The sequence below is a fragment of the Copadichromis virginalis genome, linkage group LG22 (genome assembly GCF_057382275.1).
Source record: "Copadichromis virginalis isolate Kocher_CV1m ecotype Utaka linkage group LG22, C_Virginalis_male_GT1.1, whole genome shotgun sequence".
Lineage (NCBI taxonomy): Eukaryota > Metazoa > Chordata > Actinopteri > Cichliformes > Cichlidae > Copadichromis > Copadichromis virginalis.
In genome coordinates, this window is record NC_140638.1 from 33,248,934 (window position 1) to 33,270,694 (window position 21,761).

Consider the following 21,761-nt stretch of genomic DNA (forward strand, 5'->3'; position numbering starts at 1 on the left):
CTTTTGGCTGGGCACTGGCTGGACAAAGAAATCAATCTGAAAAAGATGTGGGACAGGTTCAACTGATCAAGAGCAGAAATCTAAATTAACACTAACTATACTAACAAGTGAAGGAAGTGTGCTGAGCAGATAGAAGAAATACTTAGAGGAGCTGATGAATGTAAAATATGAATGAGAGACAGGATACTGTGTATATTGGGTATAAACCATTATAAGTGTTTAATTCCTCCCACCAATGCTGTCTGATAATAGTTCATATTCTCACCAACACACAATCCCAAATTTTCCTAGAAGAAGTTCAATTATTTTAATAGACTGCATCATATGATACGATGATACAAACACGATAAACACACCTTTTTTAGTCTTTTGTATACTTCATGCTAACATGCTGACATTTATTGTAATTATCACTTTCATAAAATATAGCTAGCACATTACACGTAGCTGGAGAATAAACAGTTTGAGTGTGCTAATGTGTGTGTGTCTGTGATTACAGCAAATCAACACTCTTTTATTAATCAGATTCATATCAAAGTAGATCTTCACCTTATGCAGAAGATTTCATGATATCTCACTCTGATTCTGGTTTGTAAAATTCACCTGTCCAGTTGTTAAACTGAATTGTTTGCAGCACATTCATAAGATTCTTACGAACCTCTTCCTCTGCTCTCTGCCTGTTTTCAGCTGAGTGTTCGTGCACATGTGTTTCATTTTTAACTTCTTCCTCATATGTAAGCAAGTTGCTCAGGCTCTCAGCTTCAGCACAGTTACCATAAGGCCAGTCTTTGGTGTCTTCTGTGTTCAAGCCAAACAAATTGTGACATGATCTGCAAGGAGGTAATTGTCCTCCATTCTTGATGTTAAATGCCTCACATCTGATATTCCCAGGAACCCGAATGGTTCCATCAAAGTAAGTTTTCCTGACCATTACTGGATAATAGGTCATCACTGCACCAGATACATATTCATGCCATTTGCTAAGACAGGAGGCACCAATCACAATTTTCCCTGGGTTAGAGCCTTTGGTGGACATGGAGACTCTGTAGTACCTGGCTGAACTGTTATTGTTCTGAGAGATACAGATGGTGGATGAGACCAGAAGATTTGATTCCAAGCTGTTAACAAGATCTTGTAGACTGTTCTTTATTTGTTCTTCATTCTCAGGATTTTTCTGCCGGACAATCTGGAAATGGTTACAGATATTGATGTTACAATTCTTTTTCCAAATTTCCATAACTATTACTATCATATCAATACTTAGAATATGTTTTTTACCAGTTATCATGAAATGAAACTCTGTGACAGCCCTGTTGGATCATGACATGCTCACAAGTTTAAACTTTATGCTGAAATATTTTGCTGCGTCTAAGCTGACTTTAAAAAGAAACAAAGCAGTGGTATGAGTGCGTGAGAGAAAATGCACTGGATGGATTTGTGGGCAATGTAAATTCAGAAATTACACAGGGAACAGTATTGTACACATGGAGAGTCATGACACTAGCTGATGTCTCAGTTAGATCAAATTAAAGTCAGCTGGTTCAGTCCCACCTGCCTATTAAAAGGTTTCTTATTACCAGATTGTCACACAAGACCAGTGTTGGGACTAACGCGTTACAGTAACTACATTATTATTGTGGTAACGAGCACGGTAACTAGTTATTATGCCAAAATCAGGACCGCGTTAATCGTTACTAGGATTAAGATAGGGTTGTTATTCATTACTTTGTGTGGTGGCTATCGGCTATCCACAGATTCAGTAACATTAGCAAGTGGTGAAGGCCAGCAGGTGGGTGAGGAAAGGGGACGCAGGAGGAGCAGAGACCCGAGGCGGCCCCCAGTCCGAGTGCCAGGTGAACTGAACTTCAGGTAAGAAGTTATGACCTGCAGTCTATCTGGGTCAGATATAAACCAAGTTTAGGTGCAGTTTATTTTCGTTATGCTGACTTTTCCGTAATGGGTACTAGCTAGCATGACGGAGTTTCTATACAGCTGGGTGGTGCTATGATGTTACTGATGTTGAACTTTATTTTGTTCATAAGGTTAATTATTAGAGTTTCCAACCGTCCCATAAAAAACAGAATCGTCTCGTATTCAGAGAATATTATGTGTTTCGTATTGAGGTGAAAAGGAACAGTTTGTCCCGTAATTCAGCTACAATGAAAAAAGACACAAAGCTGGAGTTATTCTGTGTCTTTGCTGCACAGCTGCCTCTTCTTCTCTCATTCTCTCCCCTCTCTCCTGTTTCTACTTCAATCATGAAACTGATCAATGATCAGCTGATCAGCTTTTCTCTCGCCCACTTTGTGCCAGAAAGAGGAAACCAGCGGATGTCGCGTTAAACAACAGCAGCATGTTTAAGCTTGGTCAGCTGTTGTTAGAATTTATTTGATATTCATTCCTAGTATCAGCTGATGTTTGCTGGAGCCACAGCTGTAAAAGCTGCTGGTCATGATATCAGTTTGTATATGTGGTGAGAGGGAAACATGAAGATGAAACCAGGAGATGTCCTTACTGAATCATCAGAGCTGAACAGGTGATGGAGAAACAGGTTTACCTTTTAGGTGACATGAATGAGTTGAAGGGAAGTTATGAACTGTTTCTGAGAGACAAATAACCCCAGGATCCTTTTTTATGTAGCTGACAGCTGGTAACTGTGCAGGTGCGGGTCTAGCAAAGTGTTGCCAGGGGGGCCAGGTAGGGAATTAACAGGGAGAGGGGGGCACAAAGAAATACTTTTCTTTCTTATTCTCATTTAAAAGCTTTTAAAAAATAATTATCTGAATCTTACAACAAACGATCGATAGATTGATACATATATAACATGAAAACAGTGTGCATCGCTGTCACAACAGCGTTTGTTTTCATTCAAAGGCTTTATGATTTTTCCTATAATGGTGGGCCGGTCTCTAGTCAAAACGCCCGGGCTTATTTTTTGTCCCAGTCCAGCCCTGTGTGCAGCTCATCTGCAGTCTGGTGTTACCTACATCTTCCTATTCGGAAGGCAGAATTTCCGAGTTCTGAGTACAATCAAAGCACCACGACTGCAGTTTTTGTGTTGGATGTAAAAAGCGCACATGACGCTGTGATGTAGGCTAAAATCATGGCGGCGGTCAACGACGGTCGAGGCATGGGATTTCTCTCGTGGAAATATGCACATTATTTTTTCCTTTCTTTTTTTTTTTTTTTTTTTTTTTTTTTTTTTTTTTTTTAAATGACATCAGAAACAGCAGTATGCGACATTACGTGATGGCAGAGCTTCAGTTCATCCTTTGTCATTTTTTTTTTTTTCTTAATAAATAGGACAGGGGGAATGAATGAGAGAGAGAGGGGGAGAGAAAGAAAGAAAACCCAAGGGGAGAAGAGACGGTGAGAAGGGGGGGGAAGAGAGACAAAAAAAAAAAAAAAAAAAAAAAAAAAAACTCCTGGGTCACCTGTATGGAGAAAAAACAAACAAACAAACAAACAAACAGAGGAGACAGCAAACAACAAAGAGCAACATAATAATAGAGAAAACAAAGCACCATCACAATAAACTAGCTAGTCATAGATATCAGTATTTACTAAGTAATAAACGATATTGTGCAGCACGCAAGATAGACAGCGCACAGTGTGCTTTGAGGCAGCAGCCAAGAAAGCTTTAGTCCGCGTCTGTGAATACCCATGTGTGCATACCTGTGTGGATCAGCATGCTTGCATTCCAAAGGTTTCTCCATGTAATGATCTGCTAGGGAGTGTGGGGGGGCCACAGCCCCGTCCTCCAGGGTGTGAAGCGGGTATGGAGGAGATCAAAACTCCAGACATCCAGAGGCCCCCAGAACACAAGAGACCATGGAAGACTTTCTATTGGTAGAAAGGAAAAAATTATGTGGCCTTGTCTAACCCCCACAAAGACAAGGCCACATTCCTGTCCTGCCAGAAGAGAAGAGAAACTTCAGAGTCTTCATGCAGTTCAACCACACCTGTCATATTCCGTATGACAGGGGTCTCAAACTCCAGTCCTCAAGAGCCGGTGTCATGAAACTTTTCCATGTGTCCCTGGTGCAACACACCTGAATACAATTAGTAGGTCATTAGCAAGAGTATAGAACTTGACTGCTGAGGTGGCAACCCCTAACTAGGGGTGGGTTTTTATAATCGATTCATCAATTAAAATCGATTCTGGCTTGGATAACGTAAAATCGATTCATTAAAATCCTGAATCGATTTTTTAATATAAATTTATTTTGTCCGAAATGCCAGAATCTCTGGTGACATCTCACAAAATTTCAAGAACCACCAAACAGTAAATGAGAGCAGGTACAGGGATTCTGCACATAGACTTAAACACACAGTGCGACCCGCGGATCAGAATCAGTTAGATGTCGCCTTTCTCACAGTCGGGGCTGAAAGCCGACAGCTCGCTGATCCGGGTCCGCGCTTTGTGTTCACGCCCTTTACGTGCTGATTCTAAAGCTGTTAGTTTGATCTCTCTCCAAACAATATTGACCGAACCAGCAGCAAAAGAAGATCCAAACGCTTCACATAAACATCGTCATGAATTCACTCTTTTACTGTTTTGCTTCCATTGCGATGCGCAGCTCTCTCTCTCTCCCTCTCTCCCTCTCTCCCTCCCCCCCGTCCCCCCCTTCTCTCTCGAACAGTTTCGCTTTCTTCATTATTCGCTTGCTTGTTACACAAGTCTACTGTTGCTTACAGCGCTGTCGGCCGGTGTTTTTTTCCCTTTTACATTCTTCCGAAAAGAAAACCTCATTTCTGCTGTTCAATACTGAACAAATTGAAACTTTTTAAAATTATTCAAAATGCAAAATGTTTAGCCGTGTCTCTAATAAAACCGCTGTAACGTAAGAGGTAATGTTGATTAATTAATGGTTTTGTTTCGTTTTTGATCTACTGCAGAATATTTTTATAAAATCCCAGGCCAGGAAAATCACCTACATGTTTTTCTGTGTTTTATCTTCAGCTACTTTGACACAAAGGCATCTGCTGTGATGCTCACACCTTGGATAAAGTCTTGAGAGTGTCAGCTTCCTTTTTATAGATACAAAAATATGTAAATGTCCTGATCTGAATTATATCTCTGACTGTCAAAATTTCCCAGATTTAAATCAAATTTAATCGAATTAAATCGAATCGTGGATCGAATCGATTCGGGACCTTGTGAATCGGAATTGAATCGATTCTAGAAATCAGTGACGATACCCAGCCCTACCCCTAACCCCACTCAAGTAAATTTAAGTAAATGTATGTATTTGGAAACATCCATCCATCCATCCATCTTCAACCGCTTATCCGAGGCCGGGTCGCGGGGGCAGCAGCCTAAGCAAAGAGGCCCAGACTTCCCTCTCCCCAGCCACCTCCTCCAGCTTATCCGGGGGAATACCAAGGCGTTCCCAGGCCAGCCGAGAGATATAATCTCTCCATGGTGTCCTGGGTCTTCCCCGGGGCCTCCTCCCGGTGGGACATGCCTGGAACACCTCACCCAGGAGGCGCCCAGGGGGCATCGTTGTCAGATGCCCGAACCACCTCAGCTGGCTCCTATTTGGAAACATATACTTCTAAAATAGTTTTATTGCACCATGTTCATTCACTCATGAGCTGCTGTAACATGAATGAAATGGCTGAATTGCCACCTCAGCATGCAGTCAAGTTCTTTAGTCTTGCTAATGACCTACTAGGTGTATTGCAACAGGGACACATGGAAAAGTTGCAGGACAGCGGCCCTCGAGGACTGGAGTTTGAGACCCCTGCCGTATGGTGTTCATGCAGTTTTCTACCCCACAGTTACAGCATGTCTGACTGCCTGTTCAGCATGTGCAAAAATATATGATGAGTTTAAGCATGTGATGACAAAGGCCTTCCATTATGGTGTTTGTCATCACATGTCACAGACATCTGGATGATCATTTGGAATAAACAAAAAACTAAAAACTTGTTACTTCATCTTATCTTTATTATTATTATTATTATTATTATTATTATTTTACATTGTTAGGCATTAGGTTTATTTGTAGTAGTCCTTTCCAACTTCTTTCCCTCTTCCATGTTACTGTGGCAGCTTGTCAGCATCTATTTGGGGTTGGGAGTGGAACAGAAAGTAAGGAAATCCAAAGTGCCATTAAAACCAGGAGAGGTTCTTATATTTCAGAAGAAGGGATTAATTCAAAAGAAATGACCTCAATGCCATATTTTATTTAGGAACCCTAGAGAGCACTTTGCAAAATAACACATTCTTATAATTTCACCCTCAGATGAGCCAAGCTACGACTGTCAGGGAAGGTGATGTAGGTACAGAGCATATGAGAGTGGTTAAGTTTGTCTCTTGTCTAGATGAAGGCTCAAGAGAGATCAATGGCAAGGCGTAGAGATTCAGTATCTTCAGTGGACACTCCATTTCTGGCACAAAACACCTGTAAAAGATGGTCGATTTAGGAGGTGACCCGACAACTTCAGCCTGTCAAACATAGCAATGGAGTAGTGTGTTAAAAAAAAAACTAATTAAGCATGCAATCAGTACCCTAAGAATTATTATGGTAGTTAAACACAGTGACAGTCACATAACACTTCAAACAGAGGTGATCCAGTAATGCTGCACTAATGAATTAGACTAACTATTCACTTTAGCTAAAGTTATTAAGTTAGCTAAAGAGTTGGGATGCTGTGTAAGACATAAATAAAGCTAAAACACAAAGGTTTGGACACCGTTTTGCATGTTTCCCTACTGTAGGGGTCTCTGCAAGCATACAGAAGGGGTACTCTGAGAGGGTACAAGATGACAACTTTGGAATTCTACTAGAAACAGTCGATCATATTTGTTTGTCAAAGCTGAATTCAGGAGAAGGGTCTGGCTGCAGCCACTGTGGAGCTCCACAGTAGCCGGAAGCACGTGACCTCCACACTAGCCGTAAACACGCATGGATACCGTGGAAGTCTTGCAAGTTGATCACAAAGGTTGGTTAAGTCTTTCTTAAATAAATTTGCCGTTAGTGATTTTATAATTCTAGGAATCGTCTAGTTTTCTTACAATGATCATGTTGCCACTTATTTAGCGTTACAACAACATTCCTCCTTATTTTAATGTTTTTTCATCGTGCTCCATGGCAGAGAAACACACAAATATGCTTTTTACTGGGCCTGGTTTAAGTAAGAGAGCTGGATTAATGGCTTCTGTGGGCGAGAAGAAGCAAAAAACACATTTTGCATTAGAGTATGATTTATTGTTGGCGTCAGAGATGCAAAATAACAAATACTTCAATACTGTACTTAAGTAGAATTTTCTGGTATCTTTACTGCTGTACTTTTTTGTGCCTACTGTATACTTCTTTATACTTCTACTTCTCACATTTTAGCACGCGTATCTGTACTTTGTAATCCGTACATTTGTAAATCAGCCCCCCGCACGCGTGCTTTGGACGCAAGATTACTTCAAAATTTTGTACATAAATTATATTTTAGACCCTGTACTTCTTGCTTCGACTTGACTAAAAAGTCGAGTCAGTGCTTTCTAAATAGAGGTATCTAAACTGTAGTAAGGAACGTGTGTACTTGTGACACCTTTGGTTAGCGTCAACACTGTAAATTTCGTCACAAACAGATTTATATATTTATCAATACTTCTATTCATTATTCTTTTCTGTACAGCTTTTTTATTGCCCAGATTTTAGTTAGCCCCTGTTCAATTGACTGTTATATGTCAATAGAAACATGTCTCACAAATTAAAGTGTCTTGTAAAATATTTGTGGGGGTTTTTTTTTCAAGAATTTTTTTCCCAAATCTATTACATGCCAACTGTAAATTGTTATTTCTGCTAAATCCTTAACTTAAATGTATATATGGTGTTTATCTGTTTCTCTCTCTGTTTTAGATGCACACATCAATCTGGAATTCGGGCTTAAAGCCAGAATTGCAGGAATGCAACACGTGTTGCAGAGGACTCTTTCACTGCCCTCTGTGCCCCACTTTCAGCCCTACTGTCAGGGCAAAGATTGAGGAGCATCTAAGTGTGCATATAAAAAAATGCTTTGCCTTTCAAAGGTATGTTTGTATTAAATATACTTTATAGTTATAAATATGCACTTTTTTAAGCACTTCTGCAGTATCTTTGTTGACTTAAAAGTTGCTGTTGATATTGTACTGTTCATCTGCAACAAAAATAGTGTTTTTATAAAATATATTTTTATTTACTTTTCACCACTTTCCTTGACATAAGTTTTGTGATCCATACCATTTTGCTTTCATTATTGAGGTTGGCTTGGATGTTTTTGTTAACATGTACAATCTGATTGTTAGACAAATTGATTGCATTCTATACAACTACATTTAAATTACATCTGTTTGTTTGTTTGTTTTTTTCTCTTACAGATAAAATGATATGCCGGTGCAGGCTGCCTTGTAGGACAACAGGACACTTTCACTGCCCTGTCTGTAAGATTACAATCATACGGTGTGGGGATATGGCAAGGCATTTATTGTCTTGTCAGCATTCTTCAATACCAAGTCAGCCACCATTATCAGGACTGCTCCCCGCTGAACTCTTCGAGGAGCCCCGTCTCCCCCCCAAGGTTTTGTCTTCGGTATCTGAACCATTTTCTGAGTCTTTGTTAGAACATTCATTGGCTCTACCCTCTGTGTTCAATAAAACTACAGCTGATGGAAAGTCCATGAAAATGACATGCCCTCACTGTGGCCTTACTCTTCATAGCTCTGGCAAGCTATTTGCACACTGGAGAGAGGAAGCCAAAGCTGTGCTTGAAGGACAACACGTGCCCATTTTCAGACTGAAAAAGCGCAAGTTCCAGGAAGTCAGTCAAGTCAGTATTCACTTTAAACAGTAGTGTAATTACATGGTTAGTGAAATTTGAATAACTGTTAAAAAACTGTTCTGCAACAGAGAAATAACTATGTTTTCATCCCCATTTGCCTGACACAGGAGCCAGCAGTTGTTGAAGATCTGCGTCCTGCTGTGCAGTGGGTTGTCCAAAATAAGGCACTTTTCTGTGGACACGTAACAATGCCCAAATATCTGTCCTTAAATCAAGGGGACCAGCAGAGGGTCTTAATAGACATGTCAGAGGAAGAAGATACTGGAGCAAGGGACTTGTTCCTCTTTGTTTTCCAGTTTGCAGAGGACATGGAGCTCTTTTTGAAAGCATGTGCTGATGAGCAGGGGCTAAGGGTCAGTGCTATGTTTGACATGTAATGGACAAATGAAGGCACTGGCTGTGTTTGTTTGTTTAATATGTTGTTGTTGTTGTTTTTTTGTTTTGTTTTTTGCGTAGTACAAAATTCCAATTAAACTTATTTCAAAATGTTGTTCACTTTATTCTGTGTCCATACTTATAATAAAGGATTACAGTGTAACAGCATTAAATGTAAATGTAACAGCATTTTTTTTAAACTTGTAATTTCAAAATAAAAAGCTTATTGTTGATATTAACAGTAAAGAATTGCAATCAATAATATTTTTATACATTTTAAACATTAACACTCTGGGCTCTATCCTGGCCATCTGTGGACACTTCACTTATTCTTTTTTTTGACTACTGCACTGCAGTGGACCAAAAGAATGACACGGGTTTGATCTTAAGGATCTAATAGTTGTGTGTGTTGTGCATGACATTGCCACACAAATATGTATTTGCAAGATAGAGTAGAATAAATTATGATGCATGAAATATTACATAGGCTGCAGTGAATTTCTGTTGATACAGCCTATTGAGCTTTGAGTTTCCCAGTCAAACTTAGCTTTGAAGCACCTGCTAAAAACACTTTTACTCTTGTACATTTCATAACAAGACACCATAGCCAAAATATTAACAAAATATATATTATTAAAAAATTCAAAGCTGCAGCACATACAGCAACAAACACCGTTAGTAAATGTGTCCTGGAGTTTATGCAGGTGCAGAAAGTGCTGCTGCTGTAAGTAAGCCTAACAGCTTCCAGATCAATTATTTTTCTGGAAAGATGGTGGGAAGGGCATCACTGCTCATTTCTACAGTCTCCCAGATCTTGGAATACAATCCTTTTGTACCATGAAACCACTTCGCAGTACTAGGAGTCCACTAAAACCTATAAAGAGAGTGATCCCGGAAGAAATGGGGCACACACTAGTGACCTCAACAATTGCAAGACAGCCTTTTCCCCGATGCTCAGATACAATTTTGATTTTGATGAAAAGGACTGGTGCTATTTTAAAGAGTCACGTCGGCAAAAGTAGATAAATGTTTTAAGAAATATACATTTTATAGCATTTTGTGAACATACACAAAAAGTGGCCATTTTTGGCAACAAACAAGCTGAGAGAGAGTTTTATATTTTTTGCTCTCCTTGAACAAAAATAATAGTGCATAATAATCAATGTTGATGTTAATCAATTAGATGTCCCAGACACTACTATTAATAATACAGCAGCCCCTCGTTTATCGCTGGTGTTACGTTCAAAAAATAACCCGCGGTAGGTGAAATCCATGAAGTAGCCAACTTTATTTTTTACAATTATTATAGATGTTAAGACTGTGAAACCCCTCACTACATGCTTTATACACTTTTCTCAGACAGGCATGAACATTTTCACACTTTTCTCTTTTGTTTAAACACTCTTAGAGTTCAAACCTTCGTAGAAACATAAGTCCGGATTATGGAGTGAAACCTAAAGGTGCATTTGAGGGTGCAAAACGTTTCGTCGGCATTGTTGTGTTTGTTTGGGAGAAAACTTACAAACATACAGTACAGCACTTCAGAGTTACATTGCTAGCGATCGAAGATTTATGTAAATTCGACAAGCTAAACGCATTCTGTACTGTACAGCAGGAGTCCCCAACCTTTTTGCACCACAGACCACTTTAATGTCAGACAATATTTTCAGGGAACGACCTTTAAGGTGTCGCGGAGAAATACAACAAAAGAATTAAAAAAAGAAACTGTGGTATTTTGTAAATATAATAATAAACGTGACTTCAGCTGTGCGCCAGCAACAATGACAGTGACATCCTCCTCTCTGCTTCTTAACGGTCTCTGGTCGCTATGGTAACGCGTAAATAGTTCTTTCAAAATAAGACACACAACTACAACCATACATTTCACACCGGAGGATCAACTCTCGCGGAACGGTACCAAAAGACTCACGGACCGGGACCGGTCCGTGGGCCTATTAGGGACCGTTCCTGTACGGGAGACACTGGACTAGATTGATTGACAATGGTCTACAGCAATCAGAACGCACAACACGATGTACTGTAAAAAAAATAATAAATCAGCGAAACAGCAAGTGTCACTTTTGGCCACGAACAATTTAGGGGATGGTGAATTTTTTTGAACAAACCCAGAGTGTTTAAAAAAAACCCCACTTAAAACCATTTTTATTTCTCAGCAGCATCAATAGTAACAAAAACGCAATTTAGTTTTCGCTGTCATAGTCGATTTAACTGAAGTTACATGTTTGCGGTTACTGTGGAGGTCACGTGTTTCCGGTTACTGTGGAGCTCCACAGTGGCTGCAGCCAGGTGCTCTTGGAATTCAGGGCAAACTACGCTAAATTAACGTTTTTAGCTAGCAGCTACAATAAGCATAAAAGTTACCGTACGGCTATCATTTGTTAACATGACGCTTGTTCTTATACATGTAATACATTTATTACCAACCTGAGAGTTTATCCGCTGGTCATTCGACATGACGAATGACTTCTGAAGTCTTAATTCAGCTCAAGACGCTGTAGATTCCCGTCAGTAACACTTTCGGTCCGCTAGTAAAATGTAGTTCTATTAATCTGAGCTCGATCACTCTTGAACCGGAACCGGATGTAAGTTCCAAAAAACTGAATTTTGGAACTGAAATTGAATTGTAGAACTGAAACTGAATGGTGAGAAGTGAATCTGAAATTATTCGAGAGCTAAATTTTCAAAGGATAAAATACGGTTTCAACGCAAATTAATTCATTTTCAAAATATAAAATTCAATTTCAATTTAGTGATGATCATTTTCAAACCAATAAATTGAATTTCAAATTAGGATAATTCATATTCAGTTTTTAAAAGCATTTATTCAAGTTACAATTCAGATTCAATCTGAGCAATTCAAATTCAAATTTAACTTATTCAAATTCAGTTTCTGATGGCACAGATTTCTGCCCATATCACCTTCTGTTTGGCACTGAACCATAATGTACAGAAGGTGCTTTAGTTTTTCTTTGGATTTGATATTAATTTATACATGAAGTTTGAGTGAAAATGAATCATTACTGAATGAAAGTAGCAGTCATATTTTCTTACCATGTCAAGCACACAGGAGAATGGACTCCGCCTGGGCAGTTGAGTGGAATAGAGTTCAAAAGGCCTTCGATAGTCTTGCCTTAAGTTTTGAAAGATCTCCGTATCAGGGATGATGTCTTCAGGAGAAACTGATGTTTGCATGATATTTCCCAGAAAGAAGATGCTGTGAAGCATCTGTTTGCACAAAAATATATCATTTTCCATGCTGTATAAAAATGGTGTGTTCAAAACACGCTGACAGTACCATTCATTATGTCCCCATCAGATAAAGTACCTCATCAATCAATGTTGTAGTGTCTTGTTGAATCGTGGTCTTCAGTTTCAGCATTTCCTCAATCATTATCAAACTGTTTTTCTTAAAATTATATGCTTCAGTGTCTTCACATTCTCTTTTAAAATGATGAACAACAGTTAATTTTTTTAGAGTTAAATAAAAAAGTATAATGCTCTGATAAACTTTTAAGACCAGTTAATAGATACCTGCTGTCTTCCATAGAAGTCTAAAGCAATACGGAAGAAAACAACACATTACCAAATTAAACATTTCAGTGATAACCCAAAAAGATATTGAAGATATTTGTTTTAAAAAATAAAATAAAATTGAAAACTGCATAAAAGCAGAAACTCACCATTGCAAGTGCACAGTAAATGAAACTGGAAGTGTAGCTCTCCCACTTCAGTCAAACTATTCCTGCCTACATACTTTGACGTGACACGTCACATTACATAATTGCTCTGGGTGCATTCTTGTGCAACATGTGGCAGGATAAACAAATGAATGCACACACAAATGTGCCAGTTGCTAAGCAGAGGAATTACTTTTGTTTTGTGAATAGAGCTTGAATGAATTACCATTTAAGGGCTCTGATCTTGCACAACAGAAGATTTGCATTTCAATTAAAAATTGTAATGCAGTGACAAAGTTTTTAAATAAGTTGACTTCAGCATTTGCCCACTATGGCAGTCTGAAACAATGAAAAACTAGATGATGCAATTGCTGAAAAAATTGTGGTGGGATTGTCTGTTGATCGGTGTTTGGAGGTAAACAGAATGGTTATAAAAGCTGAAGGGATGTTACAGCACTAACGGCAGTGATAACTGCAAAAAGTTCAAAAAATGTAATTAAAGTCTTTCATCTTAGAAATAATGTATTGTGGCTCAGACAAGGAGGAGACAGAGGTGTCGTTTGGTCTTGCTTCCCGCGAGTTAGCCCGGGAGCACAGCCGTTTATTAGCATTCAACAGAAACACAACAACAACAACAAAAAGGCGCTCTCTCCACCCAGAAACACACAGTCGCAGAGAGACAGCGTCACCTGTAACCATGGCAACATAACCTGCGGCCTGGAACAACAGAACATAGCTGTCCCACCCCAAACAACCCTGACCCTCTACAGTATGCTGATAAACTCCTATAACACATTGATAGCTTATATTGTACAATTTACAACATGTGATGTATATTGGTCGTCCATTATAATAATGAGGGCCTTAAATTTGAAAATCTGACACATGAACAGTCCCTGCTGTTAATCAGCTGTTGTCTGGTGTCCATTAGTATGTGTGTGAGAGAGAGAGGCAAACAGAAGCTATTTTAAATTGTGGTTGTCAGCTTTAATACTTCACGCTATGATAAATAGGCTCCCAATTTTAGTATGACACAAACTGACTGAAAAAATATATATATATATTTTGTTTCCTACACTAAAATCAGTGTCAATACTCAAAATCACATGACAGTCAGGGACACTGACAAAGAAATAGATATGTTTTCAAATCAAAGATTTATCTTTCAGGTAAATGGTTGAATATGATTAAAGAACCACGCTTGAAATGAACAAATTTTCAGTTTAGCTAAACCACCATTAAGTGCATCCACCCGATTTAATTTTTTATTTATACAGAACCTTTCCAGTTGCTGCAGCTTGTTGTCTGATTTCTGTTATTTGCCTTAGAAAATGCAAATTAAACCCTCACAAAGGTTAAAACAACAAATATAACTTTTACAGTTGGGTATTAATTTTTTATGCAAAAACGGAATTATACTATGGAGTCCTCCATTCACCTAGGTCATCTTAGCACAAAGAGCAGAAGTCACCAAAACAGAACCTAATGGTACACAATAAGTAAAACAAATGGAAAAGGACTTACACTTAAAAATGTATGTAATAATTACTGTAAATAACTGAAATTTCAACTGTAAATGACCATCAAAAAGAGTAAATATTTGTAATGGGTATGCTAAATTACTGCAAATTGACAAATGATAAATTGCCTTTATTTTTACACTGCTAATGTGCTGAAAATACACTATTTTACAGTAATGCGGCACATTATCTTTGAAAACAACCTAAAAAATTTGTAACATTATTTGCAATTAATTACCTTACAATTTGAGTGCTCTGGAATGCACACAGTCTTTGCAGACTACTAAGGATCAGACATCCTATCAATATGCAATCAATTATACAACTCTAATCATTAATGAGTATATGTTTCTAAGCATAAATGACAATCCAACAATATAACTCTGACCACAACTTTTAAAAACTTTCAGACTTCTGTTTTCTGCTGTGTTTCAGATATTCCAGGATGCTGGATTTCCTTTCTGCCACCAGCTTCTTATACTCTTCGTCCAACCTCTTGCCCAAATCGCTCATGCTCGTGTCTGCCCGATTCTCCCTGGGCTACACACAACAGACAATAACATAATTTAGTGACAGTGTTTACAGATGATCATCTTTATTAACGAACAAGTCCAGTAAACAAATTTAACTTCTCACCATGTCTTTAAAGGCCTCTCCCCTGTAATAAACCGTGGAGCCTGGATACTCCATTCCCTCGTCACGTAACTGCTTCATGCTTGAAGCCACCAGATGCAGCTCCTCTTCATCATAGGCATATACCTGTTGGTCCTCACAGGTCATCAGAACGAGCTGCTCACATGGGAACGAGATGCCTTCGACCACACCAATAACCTGCATGGTTACAACCTTCGGAAGGTAGAATTTCCCCCAACCGTTCACCACAAGAAAATTATCTTTGTAAACGGTGTCCTCAAGCCTTGCTTTCCTCAATGTGGCACCAGCCGGCTTCTTTAAGGGGAAACGCTCACCTTTATTTGCAGATACAATCTGTGAAACACCTGCTGGGGAGTCATCCTCACCTGCAACATATGGCAACACATGCAGTTTCTTTAAGGATGGAAAATAATTATTTCAGCCTTCCTTTTACATGAGACAGAGATGATTGTACTGTACTTTTTTCTCTTTTGACAGGTGGGACATGAGACACAACAGGAAGGTTATGTTTCAACCTGAAATACAGAAGATATTATGATTGTTATAAAGTTTATAAGAACATTTTTCCTTTTACAATCCATTGTCATCCTGTCTCTCGTGCTCCTGTAGCCCAATCAGTCAGCCTCACTGTATGGAGCTTAATGCCAAATAATTACTGTTATGTCTATCCTCCTGAAGTCATAGCATCACAGTAATTTGTTTTGTATGTTCAGAAGCTTTGTGCTTGGGATATAAGTTTCCATTTCTGCACTGAACCATCTACAATCCTGAGTCCATACATCCTGTGAGTGTTTGGTTCAAGGGTTCAGTCTACAGTCAGAGTCGGGTCCTCATCTTCAGTCACAACAGTGGTTGTTATTGTCTGTCAATGTTTCTGAATTATTTAAGTATATTTCCTAGAAGTATTTGTTTCATTTCACTCCTGTGCATCTCTTCTCCCTCTGTGTGAAAGGCAGTCTTCAATAAGAGGTTAGGTCAGTGTACAGATGTGCTCCATATTCCTTGATTCAATTGGAAATTTCACTTTTCAGTTAATCCAGCTCATTACAGGTTATGTCCATGATGCTTGGATTTCATATCACACTCATGCCAATTTACAATCAACAATCAACTGGTGGGGGAGGCTGTTACATCTTGCAGGAGGTCTCCTCTCCAGGAACTCACTCTGCAGGAGGGGGAGATATTGCAATCCCCCCTGGCTTCTGCTCTGCGGCTGCTGAGCGACCCCTCATCTGGGACTCTCCTCAGCTCTTTCCGGGATAGTGGCGCGGCTGCCCCTCTGTTGGTCTTCCTTGGTCTCCTTTGCTCTGGGGGCCTCTGGATGTCTGGAGCCTTGATCTCCTCCATACCTGCTTCATGCCCTGGAGGACGGGGCTGTGGCTCCCCCACACCCTCTAGCAGATCATTGCATGAAGGAACCTTTTAAATACAAGCGCGTCCATGCTCACAGGTGTACACACGGGTGCTCACACACACAAACTACACCCTTTTTGGCTCCTACCTCAAAGCACACTTTGCGCTGTCGATCTTACGTGCTGCACAATAATGTTTAATATTTAGTATTTATGTTATATTCACATAGGTCATCGCGATGATGTTGTTTATTATATTGCTCTTTTTTTTTGCTTGTTTTCTCTTTTTTCTTTCTCAACAGGTGATCGAGGTGATTGATATATGTATTTTTTGTCAGACAATAATTCTGATGGCAAAAGAACCAAATGGGACAGGAAAAAAAAAAATTTACAATCAACAATAATTATTTGTTACTTTCTTTTGTTTTGTTTAAACATCATAGATTCCAGTTTACTTGTGCTGCAGATCAAGTACCATAAGTACACATCTCTAATCCTCACTACATACATAAATCCACAGGTCAGAAAAATTACATGACGATTAACACCATACTCATGACAAAACACAAAAACCTCACAGCTGGAAACATAAACAGAGCTGAAGTTTAATCTGACAAATCAGGTGTGTACAGCCTAAATATCAGAAAACTGCTTCTTACCTGTGACGCTTTACAGATGGAGCCATTCTGATTTTCTGTCACCTAAAAAATTAAATCACATCATTAAAAGCAGTGGTGGATAAATATTTGAAAACTTTATTGGTTCACTAAGACCACAGTGAAATAATATAACAAGCTTTTCTGCCTATTTATATCACTCAAAAACTTTCAGCCAATCAAATAGAGTTACTTTTCTGTTGTTTGCATCTATGTGGCTTTGCGTCTCCAATAGAAACACAATCACATACAAAAACAAACACACAAACAAACAAAAAAAGCAAACACTAAAATGTAAACCATCAAGACAACTGAGCTTAAAGTTGGGAACTGCAAATGGTCAACAGAACAACAAAGTAAAATAAATCCCAAATCAAGTCCCAAAATAATAATTACATAGGCTGCAACAACGGAACCCATATTCCCATAAAACGTCCCTCCACCCCAGATGCTGAGGAACAGGAAATAGCAAGAACTGCTTTTCCAGTGATTTCCAAGATCTATACATGGTCCCGGATTTTTTTAAACTCATCACTGACTGCTCAGTTTGAGAGAGGAAATCATAATACATTATTGCTTGGTGACAGTGGGTATCCTGTAAGGATTTTTTTGTTTACACCATACTTCCACCTAATTACACCTGTGTGCACTTTGGGTCTGGTGGAGCGCATGTTTGCGGCAGAGATAAAACTGGACACACCTGCAAGTGCCAGCAGCCGGTGCGGAAACCTGTGGCGAGGAGAAGTCGCAGGCTGACTGACGATGTGGACGCTTCTTACTATGAAGACAGAAATAACAGAGGGTGCACTAAACTAAACGGTCATGTTTTACTAGTTTTACATGGGTTTGCTTTCATATTAGAGCCAGTTTTTATTCAATCTTTTCTGCACAGTATTTTAAAAATATGCATGTATATATCATAAGTAAGTCAATATAAAATATATTTTAAAACATTTTAGTAAAATCTAAATTTAATAAATCTGAATCTTTTTTACATTTTTTGTTTGCCACCTGTACACATGATTTCTGTTGTGCATATTGTGAAATGTCAAATGAACAACAAGACCCAAAGTGTAGCTTCTGTTTTCTTGTTCAATCTCGCATGCGACCACGCTGAGTGTTTACAAAAGTAAAGAAAAAAACTCTAGCTCTGGATTTTCATAGAAGAGATGTATCCAACAGTTTTTACATGAGCAGCCAACACGAATTTGAAATAAAGGCATAATTAAATAAAACCCTTGCTCACTACTGTTTAACAAACAAGTAAAAGTTGCTGGTTACCACAGCCGAAGAATCATAGCTTTTGCTGCTTTGACCGATATAACGATATATTTCGCACAGTTATGCTCGAGAATGTGACGCAGAAGCTTTTTAGCTGGCTGCCATGAGCTTATTTTACATTTATTTTGGTTTGACAGAAAGGAATCCAAAAGGGGGAAACAATATGAAGATATTGGACAAAATTACCAATTGTTTTTTTAAACATACCATAAAGAATCACAACCAAAGTCCCGCGTGTGCACTGCTCAGAAAAGACAACTTTAGTTCAGGTAAGTCCTGCTCTGTTTCATCAACATCATCAACAACACGGCTCAGCTCTGACCATGTGTCTCCCACTTTTCTTACAAATGTTAACATTTGTAAAAGTTAAAAATATGTGTTTGACCTCAATTGATATTCGCCACAAAGTTATAGAGGACACGAGCATCATTATTGTTGTTACAAATAGGTAATAGAAATCTGAAAGCAAAAATTTTGTGATCAAAATAATTATTTACTCAAGTTTATTAAATAAATAAAAGACAATAGTTACCACAACAGTAGAACTGTGGGCTTGGCAGTCATCTTGGAAAAGGATACCTAAGCCTGCTGTGCAGCTTTTATTCACTGCAGCCACTCCCAGTTAGACAACCTTCGTCAGTGTTTGTATATACAGAGCCAGTATAATAAATAAATATTTAGCACAATCAGTATAAAATCCTGAAAGCTACAAAACATGGGATGGTTCATTTACAAACACAAGTTTCACTCTTTTTTTGTTGAAAAAATCAAATTGTTACACACTTAAATTTACAAAAAAAACCCAAAAATGTTAGAAATCTGTACTGTCATGAACAAAAATGTAAACCTGATTGAGGTCCAAAATATAATTGACTGTTTTGGACTACTTTTGATTTTACATTTGTATTTCACCTTCAAATAGTTTTATTTTAATATTTTCAGCTTGCCTTGCTTGGTATCATTCTTTTCAGCTCAACCTCATTACATAAAAACATAAAATCCTAGTAGTAGGGAAACTTTGTTACTGTAAAAACCACAGACATGTTTAGTAAATTATGCTCAACATGTAAATTGTAAATTCTGAAAACTTATGCACAAATTTTGTAAACAGACTTATATACAACTATTTATCTAAAAATGCAGCCAATGTATCTGGCTTTGTTTGTTTGTTTGTTTGTACACCCATTTAAAAATACTATGATAACTAAAATGAGAGAACAATCTACTGTCAAAAGGGAGAAAGGTCGGGTAAGCCCAGGCCTCAGGAGGGTAGCCAAGCTAGTGTAACACACCCAAAGAAAGATTCTAGGTCTACCATGTTACACTAGTGTTCAAGAAAGTGAGAAGGACAACCCAACCATTGGAGTGATCTGGAGGTGAGTGACGGGCAGGAGGGCAGGTAGATGTGGGCTCCGTGAATGTTTCCAGAGAAGATAGCCATCGGAGCCTTTTCAGGTGAGCAGTCTGGAAAAACCATTGTTGAAGTGACGGCAGGTGAAATGAGTAATGGTCCTGAATTTCGTAGTGGAGAGCACTAGAGTAAAATTCAAGTGTGCACCAAGTTCGGACTGGGCCTCAAATTACTGATTTAATGTATGTATAAAAGAAAATACAGAATGTCTCATTGTTAATGTTGGATTCTGTTGGATTCTGGATTGTTAAGACCAGTGTAAGCTAGTCACCCAACTTAAACATGGAACGTCTACTTAAATAAATGTTGGCCTATTCTTTGATTTAAAAAAAAAAGCAGAAAGAACAGACTGCTGGGTGAGTTAAACTTGCTCACATCAGCAGAGAGAGAACAGCCTTGCACTGTAAAAACATCTTGATAAAAAAATAAAACCGCTCTAAATGTTTAAGAGTTTTGCATAGCCTTGTTTTGGCCATCACAACCTTCAGGGAGCTTTGAAGGAATGTCCTTTCATGGTTCCCTGAAGGTTACAGATTGTTGGGTTATGTGAATAAAACAGAGAACTTAGATGTATTAGGAGCAGCTGGTTGTTAGGGAGCCTCTGCTCATGTTAGGCAGACAGAGTGCTGATGTGTTGCTGCCCTCTGCTGGACTGTGTGTTGTATTCAAAAGTCTAAAATTAAGATACCCATGTAATCCCTACGTACTATTAAAGTGCGTCAAGATTGAAAAATGCTACTCATGATGCTGAAACAGTTTCCTCCTGTGAAAAGAACAACTCAGTCTCCAGATGAGAATACGTTTGACTCTCTCTGATCATGCCCACTCTCACTTTCCATCAGGGTCTTTATTAAATCAGTCACCTCGATCACTAATCCACAACCACCAAGTATCCACCTGGTTATAAAAAAAACTATTTTGATTGTGGAGGGAAAGTTTATTATTCATGGCTTTCATGGATGAAAGGTTTTCTGTTTCCCTTGTTTCCCACATATTTTTTGCACAATTCCTCAGTGGTTATGACCGATGTATATTCTGTTCTTTCCTCAAGAGCGACTCTTTTTGCCAACTGATCTTCATCTGCACTGCCATGAACAAAAACATGCAAACATTGGAAGCCAAACAAAAACCACCTTATGAATAAACTGACCAAAACTATTTATCAAAATGAGGTCGGACATGAATGTAACTTCCTTTATTGTTGTCATTACTGTTACTGAGTCACTGCATGTGTCCGAGTAGTCATGCTTATTGTTCTCCACCTAACACATCTCTGCTGTAAATACTGATATATTGTCAGAAATTCAGCATATGTCTTTTTAATTCATAAATAATTACCCCAAATTCCACGTTTCCATAAATCTATCAGTACTTCTCATTGTGATTGATTTCCATCTGTTATGTGTATCGCTACTGGCTTCTGGATCTGAGGGTAGCTGTTCAACAGACAGGAAGAGATTACAGTGCATTACAGTGAATAACAGTCATTTCATTTAGTTCGTTTAGTTTGGTTGTTGTGGTTCTCAAGGGTTTCCAGCACTGATCTTGCATAAAGTTAGCTCGAAATATTTTACTTTGACCTTTTTATTTCATGCACCATTTCAAACCAAGCTTATAACATTAAAGAATCAAAAACAGATTAACAAAGTAAAACTAAGCCCCTCTACTCTTGAACAATATCGTTTTTTCCCCTCCCAAGTAGTGAGTGAGTTGCTGATCTGTATAAAGCCATACATCCACTGTCGGTAATATTTTAGGTCTTTGCTTGTTATATCATCATGATTCACTCTGTTTACCCTGAATGCAACATCTGCCTCACATCAAACAACACTTTTCCTTCTAGTTTGCACTTCTTGATGTTCTTTTTTCTAAACATATTCTGACATTTTCAAGATTTCTGTAAGGGAACATATGAAACGGTTAAAAACTATGCTGGTCTTTCAACTACAAGGTTTCTTACAACAACATCAGCCAAGACAGGAGTGTTGCAA

General features: G+C 38.5%; 2 protein-coding genes and 1 long non-coding RNA gene across 4 annotated transcripts; 1 reads left to right on the forward strand and 2 right to left on the reverse strand.

The window, feature by feature from the left end:
* Positions 1-325: 325 nt before the first annotated feature.
* Positions 326-12,638, reverse strand: LOC146683718 (uncharacterized). The gene is made up of 3 exons (XM_085446266.1): positions 12,545-12,638; positions 12,271-12,444; positions 326-1,186 (listed from the first exon to the last, which is right to left on the reverse strand). The coding sequence occupies exons 1-3, from the start codon at positions 12,608-12,610 to the stop codon at positions 575-577; spliced, it is 852 nt and encodes a 283-aa protein (XP_085302392.1). The 5' UTR covers positions 12,611-12,638; the 3' UTR covers positions 326-574.
* Positions 6,902-8,464, forward strand: LOC146683719 (uncharacterized). Its single transcript, XR_014917539.1, has 3 exons — positions 6,902-6,951; positions 7,866-8,035; positions 8,363-8,464. It is a non-coding gene; the product is annotated as an uncharacterized LOC146683719 (long non-coding RNA).
* Positions 12,639-13,450: 812 nt separating the features above from the next.
* Positions 13,451-18,924, reverse strand: LOC146683720 (uncharacterized). Of its 2 annotated transcripts, XM_085446267.1 has the most exons (6): positions 18,892-18,924; positions 17,779-17,856; positions 17,082-17,123; positions 15,530-15,585; positions 15,053-15,435; positions 13,451-14,956 (listed from the first exon to the last, which is right to left on the reverse strand). In XM_085446267.1, exons 3-6 carry the CDS (start codon positions 17,105-17,107, stop codon positions 14,813-14,815), a joined length of 609 nt encoding a protein of 202 aa, XP_085302393.1. In that variant the 5' UTR covers positions 17,108-17,123; positions 17,779-17,856; positions 18,892-18,924; the 3' UTR covers positions 13,451-14,812. The 2 variants fall into 2 exon arrangements, with proteins under 2 accessions (XP_085302393.1, XP_085302394.1); XM_085446268.1 differs by lacking the exon at positions 17,779-17,856.
* Between the last annotated feature and the right edge of the window lie 2,837 nt (positions 18,925-21,761).

Coding starts and splice junctions, on each gene's coding strand:
- LOC146683718 (XM_085446266.1), bottom strand. CDS start 12,610: ATGATTGAGGAAATGCTGAAACTGAAGACCACGATTCAACAAGACACT. Junction 12,445..12,544: donor CTACAACATTGATTGATGAG/GTACTTTATCTG, acceptor TTGTGCAAACAG/ATGCTTCACAGCATCTTCTT. Junction 1,187..12,270: donor TCTCCTGTGTGCTTGACATG/GTAAGAAAATAT, acceptor AACCATTTCCAG/ATTGTCCGGCAGAAAAATCC.
- LOC146683720 (XM_085446268.1), bottom strand. CDS start 17,107: ATGGCTCCATCTGTAAAGCGTCACAG. Junction 15,586..17,081: donor CCATCTGTAAAGCGTCACAG/GTAAGAAGCAGT, acceptor TCTGTATTTCAG/GTTGAAACATAACCTTCCTG. Junction 14,957..15,052: donor GAGAGGCCTTTAAAGACATG/GTGAGAAGTTAA, acceptor TGTTGTGTGTAG/CCCAGGGAGAATCGGGCAGA.